The following is a 25,278-nucleotide window of genomic DNA, read 5'->3' as shown; positions in this document are numbered from 1 at the left end:
TCTGTCCTTGTGTCTAGAGAAGGGAAGTCTTCAATCCTCCCGTTTCAGATCCTGTAGTAGCTGGTAAAAGAGATTGACGTTAATGGATTCCAGTCAAAGTACTGCAGTTGTTCAGGAATTGGCTCTTCTTGTGTTTAAAGAGCTGCGGTGAGAGCCACTGAAAACAGACTAAAAATAGGTACCGTTTCGCCCACTGGCTGCCGTGTAGTTGCTGGCTCTACTTCTCAGTTTGCATGAGGTTATCTAAACTGGCCCGTCTTTTCTCCAGTTCTTACCTGCCTGTGTGGTAACAAGCCAGCCCTGTCACTCCGCAGCTACCGGTGGCTAAGACATCATGCCTGAGGCTGTGTCTGTTTAACAAATGGACTGCAGACCAGGCTCGAGACAGTCCCTCACCCTGACATTTGGCACAAGCTACACAGAAGCACCCTGGGTGACAGTGGTGACATCAGTCTTCCCCTGCCCTGGTCATGTCATTTGTGTCCTGTCCATTCAGCTGGCCTCACTCACAGTGTTCGAGGGCTCCCTTGGGTGGACCCCGGGGTGGGCCTGGGGGATAGGGTACTGGAAGAGTGCACATCTTGCCCCTGCCCTGGAGACCCCTCGGTTAATTTGGGGCAGCACGTCTGGAGCGGATGAAATAGAAGCAGATGACAGTGCGTCGAGTGATAAGGGGTGACTCGGTGTTGCCTGCAGGAGTTGGGGAAGGTTTGAGGGCGGCGGTGGAATTTTAATCGAACCTTGAAAAATGAGGAAGATTTGGGTGGGGAGGGTCCTCTGTGGACTGACATCATTAAAAATGGCAGGAGTGAACACAGATTTTAGGAGGCAGCCAGGGGACTGAGTGGACTTTCTGTGACGGGAGGAAGGGGACTTGAGAGGAAGTGCAGTCAGGCTGCGCGGGCCCTTCAGCCTGGCAGGACGAGTCTGTGCTTTGCTGGGCTGGCCTGGGGAGCCTTTGGAGGCTCGGTGACACCTGTCACCTCTTGGCCACCAGACCTTTCTTCTGGCCTCCCTGCGCTATGCTTCCAACTCAGGCCCACATCAGCCCCTCAGACCTGCCCTGGGACCCTCCTCCCTGCTCTCTCACCCTGTCTTGCTGCCTCTCTGCCCTTTCCTCGCACCCTCGCCAATGTTACGTCTCTCTTTGATATTTTCAGCGTAACTGTGATTATATCACTCCCCAGCCTAGTCTGCATCAGTGCTCTTAGGGAAAATTCCAGAATCCTTCCCCGACTCCGAAGCCCTGCAGTGACGGCTCCTGCCTGCCTCTGTGCCCTCATCTCGTGCCCCTCTCCGTCCTCAGGTTGGGGTGTGTGTGTGTGTGTGTGTGTGTGTGAGAGAGAGAGAGAGAGAGAGAGAGAGAGAGAGATTTTAGCACTTTAGCCTCAGGTGCCCGAGACCTGCAGCCCAGAGGCACCCTCCTCCTCCTCCAAGTGTCCCCCTCTCCCCATGTACCTGGGTGTCTCCTGCTGGATTCACGGTGGCCGTCAAGCCCCCCCTGGCTCCCAGGCAGAGTTGGGTGTCCTCTTGTCACACGCACTCCTTTGGCCACCCACCATAATTAGCCAGTTATTCATCTAATTATTTGGTTGAAGTTTGTCCCACTGAACTGTCAATTCCAGAGAGGACCTCTGTCGTGGTCACGGCTGTCCCATCAGCCAGCGCCGTGTCCGGCTCGCAGCAGTGCCCACGGCACGGCTCTGCACCCTCCTGTGGGTGCCAGTGGTCTCCAGGGTTGTTTGGCTGACAAACAGGGACCCTTTCCTTCCCGCTGCTCCGCCGCATCTGCTGGGAGGCGGTGCGCTTGGCCCCGGAGGAGGACGGCTGCCAGAGTGGACACACCCCAGGGGGTCCCGGGAGGGCCTGCTCGTGGTGGATTAGGAAGCCTGAGCTTCACGGGAAAAGGCCCAAGAAGTGAGCTGTGTGGTGACCCGTGCGCAGTTCACACGTCGGGCAGATGGGACTCCGAAGAGTCGTCCTCCGGAGACTGGACTCCCATTCGCTTTTCCTCGGGACTCAGAGCATCGTCTCCCGATGGATGGTCTCGTGAGGCCTTGCCCCCGACGGTCACCAGGGGCACATCCGGCAGCCGCTTCATCCTTAGCCGGGATCTGATGATAGTTGGTCCAGTGCGTTTCCTGAGAGCTGTGCCCCTGGTCCCCTGAGCCCTGGATGTCGTACCGGACTCTCATCCTGAGCCGCCGAGGGAACCCACCTCTCATGGAAAGTTCCCTGGACGTGATAGAAGCACCCTGAGGACTCACTGGGGCTGCTGGATGATGAAAGCAGAATTTACCAAGTCTCCCCTTTTAACCTTTTGTAGCAGAGAAATGTTTTCCTTGCCCTGTGCCGCTTTGCTCACCCTGAGGGTCCTCTGGGGCCTTGTGGTCAAGGAGTAGGAAGCAGGTTCTGGGCTCACACCCAGGCCCGCAGAGCTTTCAGCTCTGAATGGAATCAGGAAGTCGTGTGTTTTTTTTTTTGGTTTTTTTTTTTTTTTGTGGTACGCGGGCCTCTCACCGTTGTGGCCTCTCTCGTTGCGGAGCACAGGCTCCGGACGCGCAGGCCCAGCGGCCATGGCTCACGGGCCCAGGCGCTCCGCGGCATGTGGGATCTTCCCGGACCGGGGCACGAACCCGTGTCCCCTGCATTGGCAGGCGGACTCTCAACCACTGCGCCACCAGAGAAGCCCCAGGAAGTCCTTTTGAACACCCAAAATACACACGACTTATGTCCATCAACAGCTATTCATTGTATCAAGGGAGGATTCAATAAACATTTAATTATGTGCCAAGCACTGTGCTAAATGCAGAGGTGATTGCAAAGGAGTGTGAGACACAATTCTTATGCAGACAGTTCACAGGGTATTATAGCCGGTCACCACAAACACACACACACACACACACACACACACACACACACACACGGAAAGAGAATTCACAATTACCAGGTTAATGGTAAATTCTTACTGCCGTGTGATGGCTGTGTGTGTGTGTGTGTGTGTGTGTGTGTATTTTTTGGCTGCGTGGCTTGTGGGATCTTAGTTCCCTGACCAGCGATCAAGCCTGTGCTTCCTGAAGTGGACGCACGGAGCCCTGACCCCTGAACTGCCAGGGAATTCCCATGGCTATACCTTTTATAGAAGTTCTAAGTTGGCAAGACCATATTTAAATACACTGGTCAGGGAAGAATTTTTTTTAATACAGCAGAATTTTAAAAAATGCAACAGAATAGAATTGAAACTAGAGGGACTTCCCTGGTTGTTACCAGAGGCTGGAGATGAGAAAGCCCAGGTGTGGTGAGAAAACAGTAAGAAGATGAATGGGCCTGGGCCATGGTGGTGGGTAGAATAGGGACAGTGAGGGTGGACAGTAGAGTGGGATCAGGTGATGAAGGGCTTGAGTGTCTGATCAGGAATTTTGAATTGTATTCTGTGGGTATTTGGGAGCAGAGGATACATCAACACTTTATCTCAGGACCTTAGTCTGGCCGCAGAGTGGAAACAAGTTGGGAAAAGGACGGACAGATCAGAGAGAGCTGTTCCTGAATTTATCTAACAGTGCGGCATGGAGCTTGTGGGCTGCGGGGGGGGGGAGGAGGCGGGGACAGACAGACGGACATCGCAAAAGCAAGTCTGAGTGTTGGCATACCAGGTGGCTGCTGCTGAGGTGACTGGGAGAACGGGGCAGATGCAAACAGGGATACAGAACCAAAGAGAGCGAGATATTGGCTTGGAAGTTATTTTAGAAGTATCGATAAGTCTTTCAAGTGAAAATGACCAAAAGAGGATTGAAAATGTTAGGTTGGAGTTTGGGACCTCAAGCCCCCAAAGGCAACCTTGGAAATCTTTGATTTTCAGGTGAGCATGAGCAAAGGTGATCTCCTTAGTAACCTCCTCCTTCCATGCTGATGGAAGCAGAGGCCTTCTAGGTCCTTCCTCCTCAGGAAGCCCCAGGCTGCTGTTCGCTTGACTGTGGCTTCGCGTCTTAAAGTCACTGGAGGACCAGTCGGGTGGCCTCTGTGAACCTCTCTCCTGCTTATAGAGCTTGTTGCCTTTGCTTAGCCAAGGGTGGATTCTGGCCGTAATTCCTTTTGATTGGTCGTTCTGGTTGTGCTGTTCAGAACAACCTTTGTTTGAAGGCAGGTATTGAGAGTCCTGCCTGGCTGTGCGTGCGTGCGTGTGTGTGTGTGTGTGTGTGTGTGTGTGTGTGTGTGTGTTGAAGAAGAGCCTCTGGGTATAGTTATGTATTGCCAATTTGAAAGATCAGTAAGAGTAAAAAATACCACTCGACATCTTCTGACAACTCTTTACTAAACAACACTTCTGGATTTTGCCAGTCGAATTGATCTAGATAACATTATCTTGAGGAATGTGAGATTTAGACATTATGAGACACGAGAACTCTTGTAAGTTGCATTATTTTAGTATTCAGTGCTTTTTTTTATGCTAGTATTTTGAAAATTTTTAATTCGTTTATCGTATGTTTGATAACTGTGTTAATCCAAAAATCAGCTAGAGGGCTTCCCTGGTGGCGCCGTGGTTAAGAATCCGCCTGCCAGTGCAGGGGACACGGGTTCGAGCCCTGGTCCGGGAAGATCCCACATGCCTCGGAGCAGCTAAGCCCGTGCACCACAACTACTGAGCCTGCACTCTAGAGCCCACGAGCCACAACTGCTGAGCCCGTGAGCCACAACTACTGAGCCTGCACGCCACAACGAAGAATAGCCGCTGCTCACCGCAACTAGAGAAAGGCCCGCGCGCAGCAATGAAGACCCAACGCAGCCAAAATAAATAAATTAATTTATTTAAAAAAAAGAGAGATGGGATTGTTTTGTTTAAAAAAAAAATTAGCTAGAATGTCCCATTCCCCAGCTGTGCCAGGGGATAGGTTGTTCTCATACAGAGTGAGCTTTTTTGGGGGTGTTATTTATGGGGCAAGTTTTACGAGTTGGAGGCTACTTCTCAGGCTTCCTGGAGGATCTCCACAGAAATGCATGTCTGTCCACCATCCCGTCAAGTGGATGGAGGAGATGGAATGAGAGTTTAAAATGAGCGTTCCACGTCATTTGGGATTTTTCTCTTCTGTGCTGCTCAGCGGAGAGTTGACTAGCTAGGACATAATTGCTCCTGCTGTTGCTGAGGAAAGTGCGCCATGCTCTCTACCCCCCTGGAAATGATCGATCAAGCCTGTGTGGTTGGGCTCACCCAGACCAACCTATGTGCATTGGAAAAGTACAGTTACATATTTTTGTTTGCTTTCTTTGGAGGTACAAAATTATGTTGCCTTTCCTTTGCCTTTCATGTCAGTAGTTTCAGCTTTCCATGTATACAGTCCACTGACCCTGGGAGAACTGTGACCATGCTTGTGTGTTTTTAAATGGTTAGAGGGTAAAGTTGCCTGAATCAGTCACTTCAGACTAAAGTGCAAAATAGTTATTCATGAGAGCAATTAAAATACTTGCAAAATACACATTTCAGCATTTCATTGTTTAATATTAGGGTTGTCTCCTTTGTGTAATAGCAAAGCCCAGATTTTATTTTCAGTATGGAGAGAACTGTTCTCTACAGGTGCAGGAATACTTCACTTAAATCCTTCACATAGGGCCTCCCTGGTGGCGCAGTGGTTGAGAGTCCGCCTGCCGAAGCAGGGGACACGGGTTCGTGCCCCGGTCCGGGAAGATCCCACATGCCACAGAGCGGCTGGGTCCGTGAGCCATGGCCGCTGAGCCTGCGCGTCCGGAGCCTGTGCTCCGCAACGGGAGAGGCCAGGACAGTGAGAGGCCCGCGTACTGCAAAAAAAAAAAAAAAAAAAATTCCTTCACATACATTCTAGAATAAGTAAATGAATGGGTCGTATTTATGTCCCCAAAAGGGGGTCTTTGTTTTACAAAAGGGTTAAGCTGCATGAGAACTATATTTAAAAGCTGAAATTATATAAACTGTGAAAATGGTTTAATGTACAGAAATTAAATTTGCATACGACTTTAGAAAAATATCTTTCATAAAGTAGAGCTTTGTGTAAATAGGTTTCTGTACATAGCCATGGAACTCATCCCCAGTATGGGAAGGGGCTACCTTTAATCCCCCTTCCCAGCTTAGGCAGCTCTGTCAGCTGATAAAGCTCTTAGGACTTGCTCCGCGTTTGAACTGAAGCATAAGTGAGCAGCCGTCTGTTTCTCCCTGCAAGGAACTGTCTTCAGAGTCATGGAATTGACATTTATCTCTGGTTTGACTAAAAGGATACGGATACATTTTGAGAATTTGCGTCTTAAAATTAACATTGCTAATCTGTAGTAAAGTGCTACTTTTGTGAATATTCTTTTATTTTAAGAAACAACTCTGTGATTTATAACTGCAAGGGTCAGAGGGAAGAGAAAACCGACCAGTTAGAATTGTTTAGCGGCATCGTTTTATGTATTTTATTTTACATGGCAGACTTTTTTTGCCTCTGAAAATGGAATGGTGGTTGACATTGGCTTTTATAGAAAATTATATTTATGGTTTGAATTGTGAAGGAGGTACTCTTAAGGGAAGAAGTATTTCCTGGCTGAATGAGAAGAAAGTGATATACAAATTATGAATGGCTTTAAGCTGTACCAGGTGTTTTCTCCGTCCAAAGTAATATGTATGTTTTTATTTATAAATATGCATTCTACAGGTAAATTTGTGGAAGACTAACAGAAATATGGATTTTTGACATTGCAGTTTGTCTGCCTGTTCATCCAAGTCTGTAGAGGCCAGTGGTGTCCGTATGTCTATCCGCTGGTCTCCCCACCCCCCTTTCTCTACAGGCCAGGGTGTCTGCATATGTGTCTTCCTTCCTCTTAAAACAAACACTCCTAGCTCAAGGGGCCAAAGCCGGTACAGCGTTCTGAGATTCAGGTCTGTCTTAGGGAAGCACACGTGCGTTGTTCGACTTTCTGTTCTCTCCATTCCTAGATGATAAGCAGCATAAAATCTAGGGACAGGAGAAACTTGGCAAGATTGGACGGTGAGTCAGATACTTGAATGACTTTAAAAAATATTTTTAAACTTTTTCAAGAAGCGTGTCAGTTTCTCAGTGCTGCTTTCACAGTAAACAAGCGGAGATCATGAACTGGGGTTGTGTCTTCTTGTCATAATAGGATCTAACTCAGGGTCTGGGGACAGCAGAGTTGGGACAAGGGCAGGGATGACTCTTGAGTCTGTGTCTGTCAGCCATTTGTAACAGAAAGTTTACGTAGATGAATTGTACTTGTCTTCTTGTAAGAGGAAGAGGGACATTTCAGACATATTTCAAAACTGAGTTGCTGATGAGGCTACAGATAGTTTCTCGAGGGTTCGGGTAAGTCAGGCAGTGTCTCATCTGTTGTTAATTAATGAAATGAAACTGGGGTCACTGGAGTCCAATGATGAATGAAAGGTCAGCGAATGGAAAAAACTGTCAATAAAGGAGGATGTCAGCAGAGTGGAACATTGTCAGAGATAAAGATCAGGGAGAACGTACCCTTTGGCTGAGGTAGTGTTGTGTGGAAGTTACCAGGAGTCCTGGTTTGGGACATTTCAAGCCAGCCTGAGCTCTAGATGAATGCTCTGATTTCGCAAAATCTGTGAAGTATTTTAAGGCTGTTTGGATTTGTGCTGCTAGAGATTAGTTGAAAAAATTTGTAAGGAAGAAAAAAAGTTTCTGTTTGTTTTATAATGTGTTATTGCTGTTTTGTTTGGCTTTGGGGTTTTGTTTTGAGGCCGAATAGTGGCTGCTTTCTCTCGTGGTTTTTTTTTTTTTTTCTGTTTTCTTAGAATTTTCTAGAGCCACACTCACATTTTACTTGTTAGGACCACCAAAGTTAGAAGCGATTTAGGATAAAATGAATGATAGAGCTGCACTTCAAACAGCCCAGGCTGGCCGGCCTTCAGTTTACGATTGTTGGAGAATCTGTCCCCTCTGAGCGTAGTTCGGTGGAGGACGGGCCGAAAGTCACCGAGACGCCGCCACCGTCTCACCACCGATTCACAAACTGTGATCGTAAGCCAGCCGTGACCGTGTTTTTCGTATCCCCCGCTAGTTCTTCCTCAGCTTTGTTACTGGTCTCGTGTGACTCACACTTACAGAGTTCTTGTTTCTCTGGTCAGGTCAGATCTCCTTCCCTTTTCTCTCCCTCATCGAAGTTTTTGAACCATGTGGCTTGGGGGAAGCAGGCTCTTCCATCAGTTTGGGAGAGGCCCGTGGCCATTTTCAGCCTGGTGAAATGAGACTAAAATGAGGGCAGGACCCCAGAGATGTCAGCAGGCTGTCCCCACATCCTAGAGAGCGTTGCAGTGAATTCCGTGGTATTTAGAGACACGGCTTAGCAGAGCGAGTGAGAGTACAGTCTCGAGCCGGGCTCATGTCCAGCCCTGTTGATTATCACCCGGCGTCTTTCTGAACCTCTCTTTCCTTATCTGTAAAGTGGGAGTAATCGAAGCACCTACCTCATGGGGCAGTTGTAAAGACTGAACAAACCCTTGTAAAGTGCTTAGAGCAACGCTTGTCACAGAGTAAATGTCCAGTAACTCTGGGAGTCCTTACATTATTTATAAATATGATGACGTAAGTTTCAGATGGAATTCAAGTGGAGTTTCCTTGGATTGCCTGGTTTCTCTGTTCTCTGAGAACATTTACTGGACTCTCGTTTTGTTGGATTTAAATGAGAGATCATCCCATGAACTGTTTTGGAAACAGAATAGGAGAAAACATGAAAACAGTTCTTCAGAGAAACACCAGAACAACAAAAGTTAATGGAAGTTAAAATTTAAATTATAATCAAAATAGTGGCCGTCAGTTATCACGCTGGGTAGGTGTAACATAGGCAGATAATGTATAGACTCTTTAACACCTATTATTACAGGAACTGCTCTGAGGGAAAAACTCACCTTAAGTAACTGCATCATGCAGTCGAGACTGAAAAGGACAAAACATTAATGAAATAAAACGATAAATCCTAAACAGTGACAGGCACATACGTATGCCAATATTAACTGACCCCTGTTTTGAGATTGCCGTGGCTTATACTTTAGGTGTAGGGATTCTAATTTACTTCATTTCAGTAGCTGCGACAGCCCTAGCACAGCATTTCCTTGAGTGTGAGTTCCACCAGCTTAGATTTTAAGAGATTTTAGCGGGGGAAATGGGAGGGGAAATTCCATGGTCAACTAAGTTTGGGACCCTTAAATTAAATGAAAGTAAACTAGTTTCCTTAGAGATATTTTTTCAGAGCTTTTAATACGTGTGCTGTGAGTCTCCCAGGGAGACGTGATATGCAGTGTTTCTGTTACTTTTTGGACCGATATCCCGTCTGTCAGCTTCCTGCAAGGACGCCAGCGCCCTGGAGCAGACTCTGGGAAAGGCAGCCTTAGAAGCATTACTGTTTTCGCTTTGTCTCAGGTGTATCCTACCGAGGTGTAGCTGCAGATCAGGGGTGGAGGAGGGGGGCCCCCAGATGCAGCTGGGGACTCGATGTCGGATCACTGTACCACGGAGGGCTCCCTCTGCGCGGGCACAAAGCACTCACGCATATTAGCTAGTTCAGTCCTCTGACAGCTCTGTGAGGCGGGTGTGATCCTTATTCCCATTTTACGGACAGGAAACTGATAGCCAGAGGGCGTAAGTCACTTGTCCAAACAGCTAGAACGTGGTGAAGCCAAGACACAGACTCAGGTACGGGGGCCTCTGCCCGCCCTCCCTCTGCTGTGCGGTCACGGGGCTCACGTGCGTGTGGTTTGTATGCTGCGTGTGTGCACGGGGCGGGCCGGTGGTGGTGAGAGAACAGCACGAAAGTGTGAGGTGACCGTGAGTTTTGTGTGGCTGGAGAGCGCGTTTGGAAAGGGCAAGAGATGCAACCTTAACGCTGAACAGGTACAGGTCCCCAGGGCCTCGTCGGTCCCGCAAAGGAAGGTGGGGTTTCTATAATGGAACCCCCTGCTCTTTCTGTCAGGTTACCTTAAGAACTTGAATAAGCAAACTGCTTAAGGGTAAAAACAGTGCAGACGCTCGGCTTGGAGGCTAGGGCACACCTGCATTTGCAGGCGGCGCGGTTGTCGTCACCGACTTGCTGCTGTCCTAGCTTGCTGCGCCGCGCGCCCATGCTGAGCACAGACAGTGGACGCAGGAGTCCCGAGGGTCATGCTTGCGTTGAACATAATACAGGGGACAAAAACGGGTGACACCGCCCCCGTCAACTCCCTGCACTTCCGCAGTTATTGAGGGCATATTTTATATGTTTCTGGAAGCGCAGGAAAGGCTAATGGAATGTAGCTCAAGGAGATGGAGATAAATATTTAATGAGATTTTAGGGTCCTTTTTAAGATTTTATTTTATTTTTTATTGGAGTATAGTCGCTTTACAATGTTGTGTTAGTTTCTTGCCGTGTAGCAAAGTGAATCAGTCATATGTATACATATGTCCACTCTTTTTGAGAGTTCCTTCCCATTTAGGTCACCACAGAGCACTGAGTAGGGTTCCCTGTGCTATACAGTAGGTTCTCATTAGTCATCTATTTTATACATAGCAGTGTGTACATGTCAGTCCCAGCTAGGGTCCTTTTTAAGGCTTGATTAAAGAGGTAAAAATGAGGCTGCTCTGTCTTCTTAATTGTTTTTTAATTTAGTAGTATTAAAAATATACACATATTCCCTATAATCCAGATGTCTTTGGTTCCGGGTTTAGATGTAGTGACTAGGGAGGGTCTGGATAGTGAGGGATTCATCTGAAAACGTATCAGAATGTATTCAGTTCTTGGGTCTGGATTTGGATAGCAAGGAGGATTTAGATTGGAAAACCCAGGGAAGACCTTGTTCATCTTTTCTGAAAGGAGGTGAGAGTGTCTCCTTAGCCAATAGATTTCTCTTCATTAACAGGTAGTGAGATTGTGACCTAATGAAGATCCTAGAGTAGGTCCTTATAAGGAAGGGATTGGAAAAACACTGAATTCCTCTGAGTCCAGAAATCTTGCCACGAGGCGTCCATGTAACCTGAGCGGTTAGGGTCTGTCGGCCCTTGTTCACAGCGCTCAGCCAGTGAACAGGAGACCCCGGAATCGGGGGTCATTATGTGACCCTTGATATAGAGAATATTTGTAAGAGTAAGGGGAGTATGTGGTATCTTTGAAATATAAAACTTATACAGTAGGAAGATTTAAAGTTCATTCTAGAAGGAGCTTTTAACTCTGTCCATTTTATTTTGAAGAAGTCACGTCTGGCCTCAGTTCATGTGTTTTTGTATCCGCATTTTGCATCTGTCTTGGCTCGGTTATCTGCTGCTTTCAGTCCTCTTTAAGTCACACGAAATAGGACAGGGAGCAGGGGGAAGACGTAGGATGCGTGAAGGTGAAGGGAGTGAGAGCGAGGCGGTGAGTCACTAAGCGCCTTCCGGGCCTGGGGTCACTTTCGTGGGCTTGCAAAGCCGGGGCTGGTGCTGGGTTGTACCCCAGACCGAGCAGCTGTGGACGGGGCTCCACTTCCATCTGTGGGATCTGATTGTTCTTTTCAGACAACTGTATTTGAGTAGTTAGCAGAAGGCTGGTTTTCATCTTTATGCACGGCGTAACTGTACCCTGTCTGTCCTTAGGTGGGTTTGCCGAGTTCTCCCGCTGTTTCCCTGGCCTCTGTGAAGGAAAATCCACCCTAGTCCCCACCTGCATTTCTCAGCCTTGCTTACCTGTTGCCAACATTGGGCCAACCCGAATTCTGCCCAATCTCTATCTTGGCTGCCAGCGAGATGTCCTCAACAAGGTGGGTGCTTTGAACATAACCTTCATTGCAGGGTTTCTTGACAGCGGCTGGAGAAGTGCTGGGCTGCCGGCGGGCTGTCCTTTCAGGCACACGCACCCCGTGTTCTTAGTGCAGCTCCCCTGTGAGCAGCCCAGCGGCCGTACCATCCTCCCCAGTGCCGTCTGCTGTGACGTTCTGCTCGCTGTAGGAAGGCTAAGCCGTTGTCAAGTGTGCTGTTCTTACAGGTCCAAGAGACCTGCGGTTGGGCACACCCAGGAAGGCTCATGCCGCCTAGACGATTTCACATATAGAGATGTATTTATTTACTGCAGCAACTAGAAAGGGACTCGGGTTGGCTTGGACTGAGGAAGATCTCACGATGACTCCTGGCTAGAGGGGCGGGGAGGGGGATAAAAGGATGGTGAGGACCAGCGCTAAGAAGACGCTCTGCAGGCGCCCCGCCTGAGGCCCCTTGGAGCAGTTTGGTTGAGAAAGAAGAGGGAGGACCATAAATAACTGGATGAAAAGGATGTGAGCCGTTCTGAACAAGGTGTATCCCACGGAGGAGCCGTGTTGATTGCTTGAGGCCATTACATATAACGGTACACACATGACAGCGGCAGAACTAAGATCCGTCTGTCTCCGCTGCTTATATGCTCTTAACAAGTGGTGCTAGAAAACAGTGCTCTAACTGCCTGGAAAGTGGTTTGTCTCTAAAACCTCTTGTTTACATCACCTCTAATTGAAAAAGCAATCAAAGATCTTAATTCAACCGCTGGTGATCTGCAAGTGCTGCTTTTTGGGTATTTCTGCTTGAGGAGCTGAAAGAATCGGGCTGACCGTGACATAAGCTTCCAGGTGGGCTTGCTTTACTTTAGCACGTGGAGAGCAAAAGCACCCTCTCACTGGGCAGCAAGGAGGCATTCTTTTTGCTCTCTTTCTTTTTTGTTCTCAAAACTCCTGCCTCTTCAGAATTTTGCCTGGACATTTTTGCTAACATGTCTGCTCGTTCTGTGAGGTATTTGAAATTTGATAGCTTATGCTTGCACTGAGCCTTTCTGGTGGGGTCACGATGTCTTTGAGCACGTGCATTTTATTAGTTCTCTTTGAGAGATAAGCAAACTATGTCACGGAAAGCAAAATTGATTTCCTAAAGGCACATGCAACCCCGGGGCAAACCCGGAGGTGCTTTATTTAATCCTTAGATCAGCAAATAAAACAAAATGAAATAAAATTCCTAGTTGAGGATCCTGTTCAGAATCCCCCCCAGTAAAACTTAACCGGCCACTGGCAGGTGATTTACAAGGAGTTATGTGACAGGTCCTTTCTGTTACTTCTGACATTCAGTGCAGTGGTACCTTGATTTTGCTGCATACCTTTTCCAGGTTTAACAAATGTGTCAGTTAACAGCTAAGTGAGGCCTGCAGGGTGAGAGCAGTTAAACTGGAACCTGAAGTTGAGGTGTGCCGGGGGCTGATAGTTTTCTGTTTTTAATTGGCTTCTACGTGTCCGTGTGCTAAACAGGATAGGCACACAGATGCCTTGAAAGGAGATGGTTGTAGGGGGAGAATGGGTTTATGCAAGCTCACGGGGAAACAGGTTGAGCAAGGAGTCATTGGGGAAGACCGTGAGAAAGCTGCTTTGGGAGCTGCCGACGTGCAGACTAGGGAGTGGTGAGAAGAGTGCTTTCAAGGTGGCGAGTAGAAATTTCTATGTGCGTAACCTCTCGATTCACTGTTGAGAAGAGTCCTAGTGCTGGAGGGGATCTTACAGGTCATTTAGTCAGCCTCCTTCGTTCAATAATGAGGAAATCGTAATTCCAGAAATGTTAAGTAAATTCCACCACATCACCCCGCTGCTGGGTTTTAGAACTGGATGTGCCTCTCTTTCGAAAACAGCATAAACTCATCTCCCTGCTCCACTCTCTGGTTTAAACTTCCCAGGAGAAATAATGTGCTCTCTTCTTCTGGAAGATCTCCAGAGATGAAGATTTTATAATCTCCCCTGATAGTACGTTCCTTTTTAGTCAAACTTAGAAGTTTCTAAGAACCACCACCACAAGACCACTAATCTTATTAGTCATCTTCCTATTTATTTATTTATTTGTAATAAAGTGCCACTAAAACATGTTAAAAGCATGTCACGGAAAATTTCTGGGGAGGATAATAGTGTTTATCATTTAGAATGCTAGGCTCTTTATGTCACTGCATTTAACCCTCATAATAGGATTTGGAGGTAGGTTGGCTCTGAGTTATGTCACTTACTTACCCAAGATTTTGTGGCTAGAAAGTCATTGACCTCAAAGCTAGTGAGTGACAGAGACCTCCTCAAACCCAAACTACTCTGGCTCTAAGTCCTGTGTTTGTAGAACACCAGAAATCCTCATCGTCTGGAAATTGAAATCTCTGTAACAGGCTGTCACGAAGGACTGACAAGTCTTAACAGTCTGCTGAATCACAGCTGAGATTCGTTTCCTCCTGCTTTGTCTACAGCGTGTTCTATACCAGCACCATCCCACAGAAGTATCATGCAAGCCACATATATAATCTAGAATGTTCTGATAGCCTTATTTAAAAAGTTAAAAAAAAAACCCAAGTGAAATTAATTTTAATGACATTCATCACCATATGTCTAGAATATTACCATTTCAACATGCAATCAATATAAAAAAATATTGGCACTTTACAGTTTTTGGTACTAGGTCTTTGAAATCTGGTGTGTGTCTTATGGACTCTGCACCTCTCACTGTGGACGTGCCACATGTGCCTGTGCTTCCACAGATCAGACGGTGCAGGTCAATACTCTCAGCATGTGATTGTTTTTACTTAGGTCTCAAAGACATAGCTCTTCTGTAAAAGACTGTAAGAAGGCACTGGTAGCAAAAAGAACACACTTCCTTTCCCCTCGCGTCTGTACTTTGTTTCCCACAATCTGTCCTCCTCTGGTCTTTGAACTGGAGTTGTACAGCGGTTACACTAAAGCAGTTTGCTGGTGCCCACAGTTCACATCTGACTGAGTGGGACTTGAACCAGAATCTCTAGTTATAATGGGACAGACAGAAGTTCCTGATGTTTTTTTCTCCTTGACCAGTTAACATTTCAAATGGACTTTTGTTTCCCACTTACACACGGGATGTACGATGGGATTCCCTACTGCGAGTCGTTCCTGAGCCGGGACCTCTTCGGCTTCTTCCCTAAAGCTGCCGTGCCCGCGCTTTCCCCATTTTAAACAGGGTGCAGTCAGCTTTTTGGGGGTAGCTTCTTATTTCAGTCTTCTAACACGCACAGTTGGCTTTCCTGGGCTGCCTTGCTGTTCTGCCCGTCACCAGGACTACTGCCACTTTCTCTGGTGTTTTCGTACGAGAGTTAGGCTGTAGCCTGGACACCATATAGCCAAATACTGCTTTCAGGGTTTCTCTGTGATCTAGGAAGACAAAGGCTCATGTCTTCAAAATGATCAGTGAAAGTATTTATTCAGGGTCCACGGTGTGTGGAACGCCATCCAGAGTGCAGGTTGGTTAGACAAGACCTGTTCCTGAGACGGTAATTCGCAAACAAGGTGATTCAGGCAGGAGCGAGAGCCGGCTCCGGACCGGGAGGATTCGCGTGCCAGGTCTTCGCCTCACCGGCCGGAGCCACGTGCCCCGAATCTGCTTCTTCACCTGCAACCTGAAATGATTCCTGCCCCCTAGTGTTCTTGTGAGGCTCCTGTGACGTGGCCTTACGCCAGGCACCAAGAGCAGTTCCTGGTTTATAGGGACACTGTTATTGTCACCACCGGGTAGCGTGTACAAGGGTCTGGGGTGAGTGGGGGGTACATCGGGCGTGGCTGGCTGAGGAGGGCTGGCTGGAGGAAGTAGGTCAATTCTGAAGGCAAGGGGAGTGGCAAATGCAAACTCACTCATTAAATTGACTTCAGAAAGAAAAACTACAACTCCTTTATCTACGTTTGCAGTGCCTGTGTGATTTAACGGGACCTCCGTCCTCAGCCTAAATGAACACGGGCAACCTGACCAAACAGAGCAGTTGTATTAAAGCTGTATTCCATATATTACTGCACAGTCTGTATCAACAGAGTGTAGAGCCCATATTTAGAAATTAGTCCAGCTACAGGGCAAAGTTGTTTCATGGTTTAGGAGAAGGAAACAAAGGGGGAAAAAAAGTGAATGCAAATCATAGCAGTAAAATTAAGATTTATTTTTTGACTCACAAAAATTATTTTCGAACACTTTCTTGATTGTGTTTTGAAACCAGAGTCTATTTTTTAATTTCTTAGGGGGTAGTCTCTTCTACTTTACAGCTGAACCCTTTTTTATACCCAGCCTGCTACATTCAGTGTAATTTCCCTACTTGAGGCCAATTAGGAGAAAGGACAGTTTGAATTAGTGAAAGATATACATTACAGGCTGGGGGGTGGGCAACAACTTTACTGAGATATAATTTATATACCATGTGATTTATAAGTTATTTTTAATTGAGATATAATTGACGTATAACATTATATATAATGACGTATATGTTATACGTCATTATATAATTGACATATAACATATTTCAAGTATATTAGTTTTAAGTAACATTATATCCAACATTCAATATTTGTATATATTGCTAAATGATCACAATAAATCTAAGTTAACATCTACCGCCATACATAGCTACTCCTTTTTTTTTCTTATGATGAGAACTTTTAAGATTTCTCAGCCCCTTTAAATATGCAATACACTATTATTATCTATAGCCGGCATGCTGTACATTACATCTCCATGACTTCCTTGTTTCGTGACTGGAAGTTTGTACCTTTCGACCACCTTTACCCCTCCCCTCCACCACCTCTGGCAGCCACCAATCTGTTCTCTGTACCTATGAATTCAGTTTCTGTTTGTTTTTTAGATTCCACATGTAGGTGAGATCACACAGTATTTGTCCTTCTCTGTCTGACTTAGTTCGCTTAGCATAATGCCTTCAAGGTTCATCCTTGCTGCCGCCAATGGCAAGATTTCCTTCTTTTCTAAGGCTGAGTAATATTCCATTGTATACATAAGACCACGTCGTCCTTATCCATTCATCTGTCAGTGGGCACTTAGGTTGTTTCCATGTCTCGACTTTTGTAAATAGTGCTGCAGTGCACAAGGGGGTGCGTGTGTCTTTTGGAGATAGCGTTTTTGTTTCCTTCGGATAAATACCCAGCAGTGGAATTGATGGATCAGATGGCAGCGCTATTTTTAATTTTTTGAGGGACCGCCACACTGTTTTCCATAGTGGCTGTACCAGTTCACATTCCCACAAACTATTATTTTAAAAATAAGGTAAAGTAAGGGAACTAACGTTTATTGAAACTTCTTGTATGTTATGTGCCACTTTATCCTGATAACAGCTTTACAAAATAGAGATCGTTAGCCCTGTTTTCAGGTAAGGAAACTAAAGCTGAGGGAGGCCAGGTAGCCCCTCCAAGGTCACTCAGGTAGCGGACAGTCACGTGCTGAGCCGGGCTCCCAGTTTTCTGGGACTGGTGCCCGTGTGCTTGTCCTGCACACTGAGTTCACCCACAGTAACAGGAGGAAGGAGGGTTGAGAGGCACGTGTGCTGGCAGAAAGGGAAGTGGTGGTAGAAGTTTATCAAAACTTCCTTCTGACTGTTCCTGTTTTCTCCATGAGCAGAGAGAGAGGGTGAGGGAGGACATATGGAGGGTTGGAAAAGAACGGGGAAGGGCTGGAATGGCATCCAGGCTAGAGGCCAGGTGAAGACCAGGGGCATGGAGTGCCCGCTGGGGAGCGTGGCTGGAAGGGGGCCCGGCAGCAGCGCTGCTGAGTGTTCTTCTCGGGCCACGTTCAGCTGCCTGCGTGCAGATTCAGACTCGGTGGCGAGCCAGGTTCATCCAGGGCTGTGATCTTGCCACGTGAGTGTGAAGAGGTGACGGAGGGACCCAGTCATTGAGGGTGAAAGCGAGGGAGGGATTCCAGGTGACCCTCGAACAGTGAGGGGGTTAATCCTCGTATCGTTTATGGTCGGCCCTCCCCCTCCGCAGGGCCTCTGCAACCTCAGATTCAACCAGCTGTGGACCCTGTAATACTGTAGTGTTTACTGTTGAAAAGCACGCATGTATAAGGGGACCCGCACAGTTTAAACCTGAGTTGTTCAAGGCTCAACTGTGTAGTGACTGGCCACAGAATTTAAGCTGGGCCAGGAAGCAAGGACAGACGTCATGAGGGTGAAGGACAGAGAGGAGGCTGAATGAGGTCCTGGGGGGATCGAGGGACGCCAGGAGTGGTGGTGGAAGGCAGTAAGCTGGAAGGAAGGAGGCGGCGTCCTGCAGCGCGTTGTGTGAGGTTATGGTTACTGGTAATGGCAGAGACCGGACCGGGCCTCGGGAGGGAGTGCTCAAGGTGAGGCGCTCAGAGAACCCAGAGGCCACGGTGTCGGAAGGATATTTGAAGGCCGGAGAAGAAAGGTTACGTTATCAGTAGGAAGCACGTGTTAGCCGACTGAGCACAAAGTTGAGCCAGATATGCAACAGCGTGGCGGCTCTCTGGGAGCCTAAGCATTACGGTGTTTAGTGACGGGACAGAGCCATACTGAGTTGCGTACGCTTTACACAACACTGAATCAATGCTGAATGAATTACGTAAGTGCCTTAAAATGGGGTAGGAAGTCACAGACCTCCATCGCTGAGTAAAAGCGGTCATGATTCTATAAAACAAACCCGTTCTTCATACTCGTGGTTCCATCCCAGTTCTTGCTGTCAGGAGCATTGACATGAGATGCCCTCTCGGCCACTTACATGCCCGGCCGTGAACATCATCAGGAGAGAAGGGAACAGAACGGTCACGTGACAGTCACGTGACGCCTTAGCTGACTGCAGCCCCCGCCCACCCCTCTGCTCTGCCGCCCTCGGCAGGTGGGCGCCTGTCTCCTGGCAGCAGTGGGCGCCGGGCCGTCGCAGGGCTACTAACCCCATTTGAACAGTTTACTCACCAGGACGCAATTGTGTTTGTTCTCGGACCTGTTTAGGCCAATGTACTTGCTATCATAACGATGTACGTTAGTTAAAATATTGCATACACGGATGAAATATGAATGAGGAAAGAGAGTTGTTTTTCTGTGACCTAAGCTAAATGGTTTCAAAAGATTCGGGAAAGGGACTTCCCTGGTGGCGCAGTGGTTGGGACTCCGCACTCCCAGTGCAGGGGGCTGGGGTTTGATCCCTGGTCAGGGAACTAGATCCCGCATGCATGCCGCCACAACTACGGGGCCCATGTGCCTCAACTGTGAAGCCGGCGAGCCACGATTAAGGAGCCCACAAGCTGCAACTAAGGAGCCCGCCTGCCGCAACTAAGACCCAGTGCAACCAAATAAATAAATAAATGTTAAAAAAAAAAAAAGATTCAGGAAAGACTGATTGCTCTACGTTTTTTTCTGTCTTACTAGGCAGGGGAAGGCAGCCGTAGACTATTTAGGGGACAGTCATAATCTAGAAGATTCTGTCCTGAGTTACTGCTTTACTAGTTCTTGCTCTTTGAAGAATGGAAAGTATAAGTGGCAGATGCATTTGGTTGTGATTTTCTTAAGAACTCCAGTCAGCTAACCTATTTTTTAAAAAAAAACCAAGAAATTAGTGAATTAATGTACATTTACTTGTTTTGAGTTAAAATGTTTTACGTATATATGTAACATTTTTAACGGTTTCCTCTTTCAACTCATTTCTTCCACTGATGTATAACTAGCATTTTTTTCTCATTTCATTTTGTGGTTAAATTATTTTATTATCACTCCATTTCAACACATTAATGTCCCCTCCCCCCTTACATCAGTTATCTAAAATAAAGCTACTACTTAAGTGCCTCTCTTCATGGCACACCGTTTCATATGTGGAGAATATTGTTGAGACATAAACAGCGTTGTAGGCTTGGATGACTGATGTTTCTTACATGAGGTCAGAACTGCCCCTTTTTCGTGTTTCCTTTCCATCGGGCCATGACCATTGGGCACGTGGCAGCAGTGGCGTGAGGCTGGGGGACGTGCACGTGGGCAGCCAGGCCTCAGCCGGGAGCAGCAGATGCCAGTGTGAACACGGCAGCAGGGCCACGCTGTGATGCCCGTGGCTGCAACTGAGGTGACAATCAGGGAAGAAAGAGGTAAAACAGGACTGATTAGTCTCCTCCAGTAGCCATCAAGTGTCCTGAGTTGCGTCCATGCCCAGAGGGGTGCTCCTTTATTTCCTAACTGGTTACAGTTAAAAAGGGTGAAAAAGGATGCAATTAAAACTTCATATTCTGTTACTTCATTTGGTTAAAAAGAAAGTCTGTCTGTAGGCTAGTTACCTTATTGCTCCATCTAATTTGCTTTAAAAAGAACTTCAGTAGAGAATGGCAGTTAAGAGGACGGATTCTGGAGATGAGAATATGCTTGGATTTGGATTTCTACTCTGGACCGCTTGTTAGCTGTATAACTTTGGAAACATTCCATGAACTCTCTAAGCCTCAGTTTCCTCATTTTAAAAATGAGAAGAAGAATAGTATCCGTCTCAAAGGGTGGTTGTGAGGATTAAATGAGACGGTCCATTTGAAGGCTTAGCACAGTCCCAGGTACACAGTAGGCACTCGGTAAACGTTAGATGTTGTTTATTAATGTGTACCATAGTAGTATATTGTTAATATAACATAGCACCTGTAGCAAAGGTGCCCAACACATTTTTTATTGAATTTAGGTTTAAGTGGTCATTTCTACAGAATGTAGACTATTAGGCTAATTGTCAGAAGTGTACATTGTTCTAGACTTTGTGTGGGGAAATCACATTTGATGCTCACTACTGACTTGTCTCACGTTAGTGTTGTCATTTGTGAGCATCGCCTGTGGTCTTTTGTGTAGAGTAGGTAACGCTGCCCGTGTCAGCCTCTCTCCTCAGAAACTCCTGTGTCTTTATTATCGTACTACTTTTAATTTAATAAATCTCGGTCACACTGTTGATGGAAAGGAGATGGAAATGTAAAAAGGTTCCTTTCTTTAAGGAGCGTTCATGAGAGAGGCATGAAAGACTTTTATCTCCAGTAATGCTGCCGTTCTTGCGTGGGAAACGCTGTGGTGATCAGACAGTGGTAGAAAACAGTGTGACCTTCGCTCGTGTACAGACGTTTAAAAGTTGTAAACACCACTGAGATCTAACGGGAGCCTACGAGACCTTCGGAAGGCGAGGGTCAGTCACTCTAAGAAGCTCGCCCAGCTCCACAAGCTGTTTCTTGACTCTGTCATCTGATAGCCGAGAGGGCCGCACACCTGATCTGGATTTACTCAGTCTACCTTTTCTGTAAAACAGTATATTTATTGCGCTGAATGTGGTAAATGAAGGGATGAGCGCGTTGGCAGGAGGCTAAAATAGGGAGAAAATGACCAACCGTCCTTCGGGGAGTTGGAGTTGGAACAGATCTGTAGAGGAGGTAGCATTCCAAGAAAAGGAAGACGTGACCAGGGTTGCTCCGAAGAGAATGATTTCAGGCCAGGGACATTTCCTGAGAGGCAGCAATGGATGACTAAATGAAGTGGGTTGTATAGGCTTGCCTGGAAGATGGTGGACGGGATGTTAGCTGAACAAACACGTACCGAGTGCAGCTATGTACCAGGTGCCGAAGGGAGAAGGACAGGCAAGCATCCGGCCAAGACCTCACTACTTCACTGCTTAATAGGAGAGGCGAGGGAGTCTGCTCATGTGCTCGGTGCCTTGCTAATAGCACGTCCAAAGTGCTTCGGACGGGCAGAGAACAGAATGGTTAATTGTGCACCAGTAGGAGGGCTTCATAGTAAGGTTAACTTAAAGTAGAAAAGTGCAAGAGTCATCAGGAAGAGGAACCGGGCCTGCTGAGCTCAGAAACGGTGCGAGCAGCATCGGGGAAGGGGGCTGCGCTGTGATGGGGATTTGGCGATGGTGCGGAACAGGAGCAGGCAGTGAGACATGATGAAACTAAGTGTGGAGAAAGCACGCAGCTCGCGTTTAATTACAAGAAAGATCACTCCAGTTGTTGTTTGGAGGGGAAAACACCGCAAACTTCAAGAGCTCCCTGTTGGCTCTTTTGCTGCCATGGTGAGGGCGGACCCCTGAGCAGCGACGGAATAGAGAGAAAGGGTGGACGGGAGGGGTGATACCAGGAGGGTTTGGCAACATTAGGATGGGGGTGGTGAGGAAGAAAAACAGGATGAAACGATCCCATTTTCTAGCTCAAGTGTCTGGGTGGATGTTATTACCAAAAACCGGTTTTGGATTACAGAGAGGAAACAAGAATTTGAGGCAGAGAAGGGAGAAAGAGAATGTGCTGTGTTTCTGACATTTTGAGTTTGAAGGTCCTGAGGAACATCCAAATAGAGATACCCGGAAGCGGCTGGAAATGACGTCAGAAATTAAAGAGGGCGTGTGTGTGTGTGTGTGTGTGTGTGTGTGTGTGTGTGTGTGTATTTATTTAAGAGTCATCAGCATGTAGAGGTGATAATTAAAACTACGGAGGGGGCTTCCCTGGTGGCGCAGTGGTTGAGAGTCCGCCTGCCGATGCAGGGGACACGGGTTCGTGCCCACGTCTGGGAAGATCCCACATGCCGCGGAGCGGCTGGGCCCGTGAGCCATGGCCGCTGAGCCTGCGCGTCCGGAGCCTGTGCTCCGCAATGGGAGAGGCCACGGCAGTGAGAGGCCCGCGTACCGCAAAAAAAAAAAAACAAAAAAAAAAAAAACAAAAAGAAACTACGGAAACAGAGTCAGCCTTCAGAGAGAGTATTTACAGCCAGAAGATGGCCTAGGACTGTATCTTAGAGAACAACCGGCATGTTCAGTTTGGGAAGAAAATGTTCTCATTGTGTGTGCATATATTCTGAAGTCATAGCACAAAATAAACAAAACAAACAAACAAAAGTATTCTAGCATACTCCCAAATCTTGTAAATCAATGCACTTATTCATGCATTTTGGGGATTACATCTAACATGGTCATAATAAATTGACATAGTTGCCCAGGAGGGGCAAGTCATAGTAAACTGTCGTGGTTTTATTTTCTGTTCTTTGTTCCACTTCTCTCTCTAGTAATGAAGATAATAGAGAGTTGACTATATTAGTGATGTGTGATCTTTTAAACAGCCTATTTTGCCCTTAAAAAATTCTGCTTTAAAGCCTCAATAAATTTAAGAAAACTGAAATCATATCAGGCATCTTTTCCGACCACAACGCTATGAGGCTAGAAATCAACTACAGGGAGAAAACTGCAAAAAGCACAAACACGTGGAGGCTAAACAATATGCTACTGAACAACCAGTGGATAACTGAAGAAATCAAAGAGGAAATCAGAAAATACCTTGAGACAAATGAAACTGAAAACACGACGATCCAAAACCTACAGGATGCAACAAAAGCAGTTCTAAGAGGGAAGTTTATGGTAACACAAATTTACCTCAGGAAACGAGAAAAATCTCAAATAAACAACCTAAACCTTATGCCTAAAGCAACTAGAGAAAGAAGAACCAACAAAGCCCAAAGTTAGTAGAATGAAAGAAATCAGAGCGGAAATAAATGAAATAGAGACTAAAAAAACAATAGAAAAGATCAATGAAACTAAAAGCTGGTTCTTTGAAAAGATAAGCAAAATTGATAAACGTTTAGCCAGACTCATCAAGGAAAAAAGGGAGAGGGCCCAAATCAGTAAAATCAGAAGTGACAAGGAAGTTACAGTCTACACCACAGAAATACAAAGGATCATAGGAGACCACTGTGAGCAACTATATGCCAATAAAGTAGACAACCTAGAAGAAATGGACAAATTGTTAGAAAGATACAAATACAACCTCCCAAGACTGAACTAGGAAGAAACAGAAAATATGAACAGACCAATTACCAGTACTGAAATTGGATCAGTGATTTTAAAACTCCCAACAAGCAAAAGTCCAGGCCAGATAGCTTCACAGGTGAATTCTACCAAACATTTAGAGAAGACTTAACACCTATCCTTCTGAAACTATTCCAAAAAATTGCAGAGGAGGGATCACTTCTGAACTCATTCTATGAGGCTACCATCACCCTGATACCCAAACCAGACAAAGATATCACAAAAAAAAGAAAAAATTACAGGCCAATATCACTGATGAACATAGATGCAAAAATCCTCAACAAAATACTAGCAAATCGACTCCAGCAATACATGAAAAGCATCATGCATCATGATCAAGTATCCCAAGGACTCAAGGACTTTTCAGTATCCACAGGTCTGTCAGCGTGATATGTACCACATTAACAAATTGAAGAGTAAAAATCATATGATTATCTTAGTAGATGCAGAAAAAGCTTTTGATAAAATTCAACATCCATTTATAATAATAAATTAAAAAACCTCTTCTGAAAGTGGGCATAGAGGGAACGTACCTCAACATAATTAAGGCCATATACAGTAAACCCACAGCTAAGATCATACTCAATGGTGAAAAGCTAAAAGCATTTCCTCTAAGATCAGGAACAAGACAAGGATGCCCACTGTTGCCATTTTTATTCAACATAGTTTTGGAAGTCCTAGCCACAGAAATCAGAGAAGAAAAAGAAATAAAAAGAATCCAAATTGGAAAAGAAGTAAAACTGTCACTGTTTGCAGATGACATGCTACTATACATAGAAGATCCTAGAGACGCTACCAGAAAACTACTAGAGCTCATCCGTGAATTTAGTAAGGTTGCTGGATATGAAATTAATATACAGAAATATGTTGCATTTCTATACACTAACAAAATATCATAAAGAGAAATTAAGGAAACAGTCCCATTTACCATCACATCAAAAAGAATAAAATACCTAGGAATAAATGTACCTAAGAAGGCAAAAGACCTGTACTCTGAAAACTGTAAGACACTGGTGAAAGAAATTGAACACAACATGATGGAAAGATATATATATGTTCTTGGATTGGAAAAATCAGTATTGTTAAAAGACCATACTACCCAAGGCAATCTACACATTCAGTACAATTCCTATCAAATTATCAATGGCATTTTTCACAGAACTAGAACAAAAAATTTTTTTAATTTGTATGTATGGAAACACAAAGACCCCGAATAGCCAAGACAATCTTGAGAAGGAAGAACGGAGCTGGAGGAATAAGTATCCCTGACTTCAGACTATACTACACATCTACAGTGATCAAAACAGTAAGGTACTGGGAACGAAAACAGACACACGGATCAACAGAATGGGATAGAAAGCGCAGAGATAAACCCACACACTTATGGTCAATCTATGACAAAGGAGGCAAGAATATACAATGGAGAAGAAGTCTCTTCAATAAATGGTGCTGGGAATACTGGACAGCTGCATGTAAAAATATGAAATTAGAACATTCTCTAACAACATATACCAAAATAAACTCAAAATGGATTAAAGACCTAAATGTAGGACTGGAAACCATAAAACTCCTAGAGGAAAACATAGGCAGAACACTCTGACATAAATCGCAGCAGTATCTTTTTCGGGCCGTCTCCTAGAGTAATGGAAATAAAAACAAAGATAAATAAATGGGATCTAATTAAACTTAAAAGCTTT

At 45.9% G+C, this 25,278-nt stretch overlaps 1 protein-coding gene across 7 annotated transcripts in view; it reads left to right on the top strand.

The window, feature by feature from the left end:
* Nucleotides 1–25,278, top strand: part of DUSP16 (dual specificity phosphatase 16) — an 85,833-nt gene that overhangs the window by 44,821 nt on the left and 15,734 nt on the right. For all 7 annotated transcript variants that reach the window (XM_082850875.1, XM_082850873.1, XM_082850870.1 and 4 more), the window contains one exon: nt 11,586–11,749. In XM_082850875.1, the coding sequence (XP_082707001.1) occupies nt 11,586–11,749 (164 nt within the window). The remainder of the gene's footprint in view (nt 1–11,585; nt 11,750–25,278) is intronic.

The sequence above is a fragment of the Leucopleurus acutus genome (genome assembly GCF_964270905.1).
Source record: "Leucopleurus acutus genome assembly, chromosome: 11".
Lineage (NCBI taxonomy): Eukaryota > Metazoa > Chordata > Mammalia > Artiodactyla > Delphinidae > Leucopleurus > Leucopleurus acutus.
This window is presented reverse-complemented; position numbering and strand designations above follow the sequence as displayed.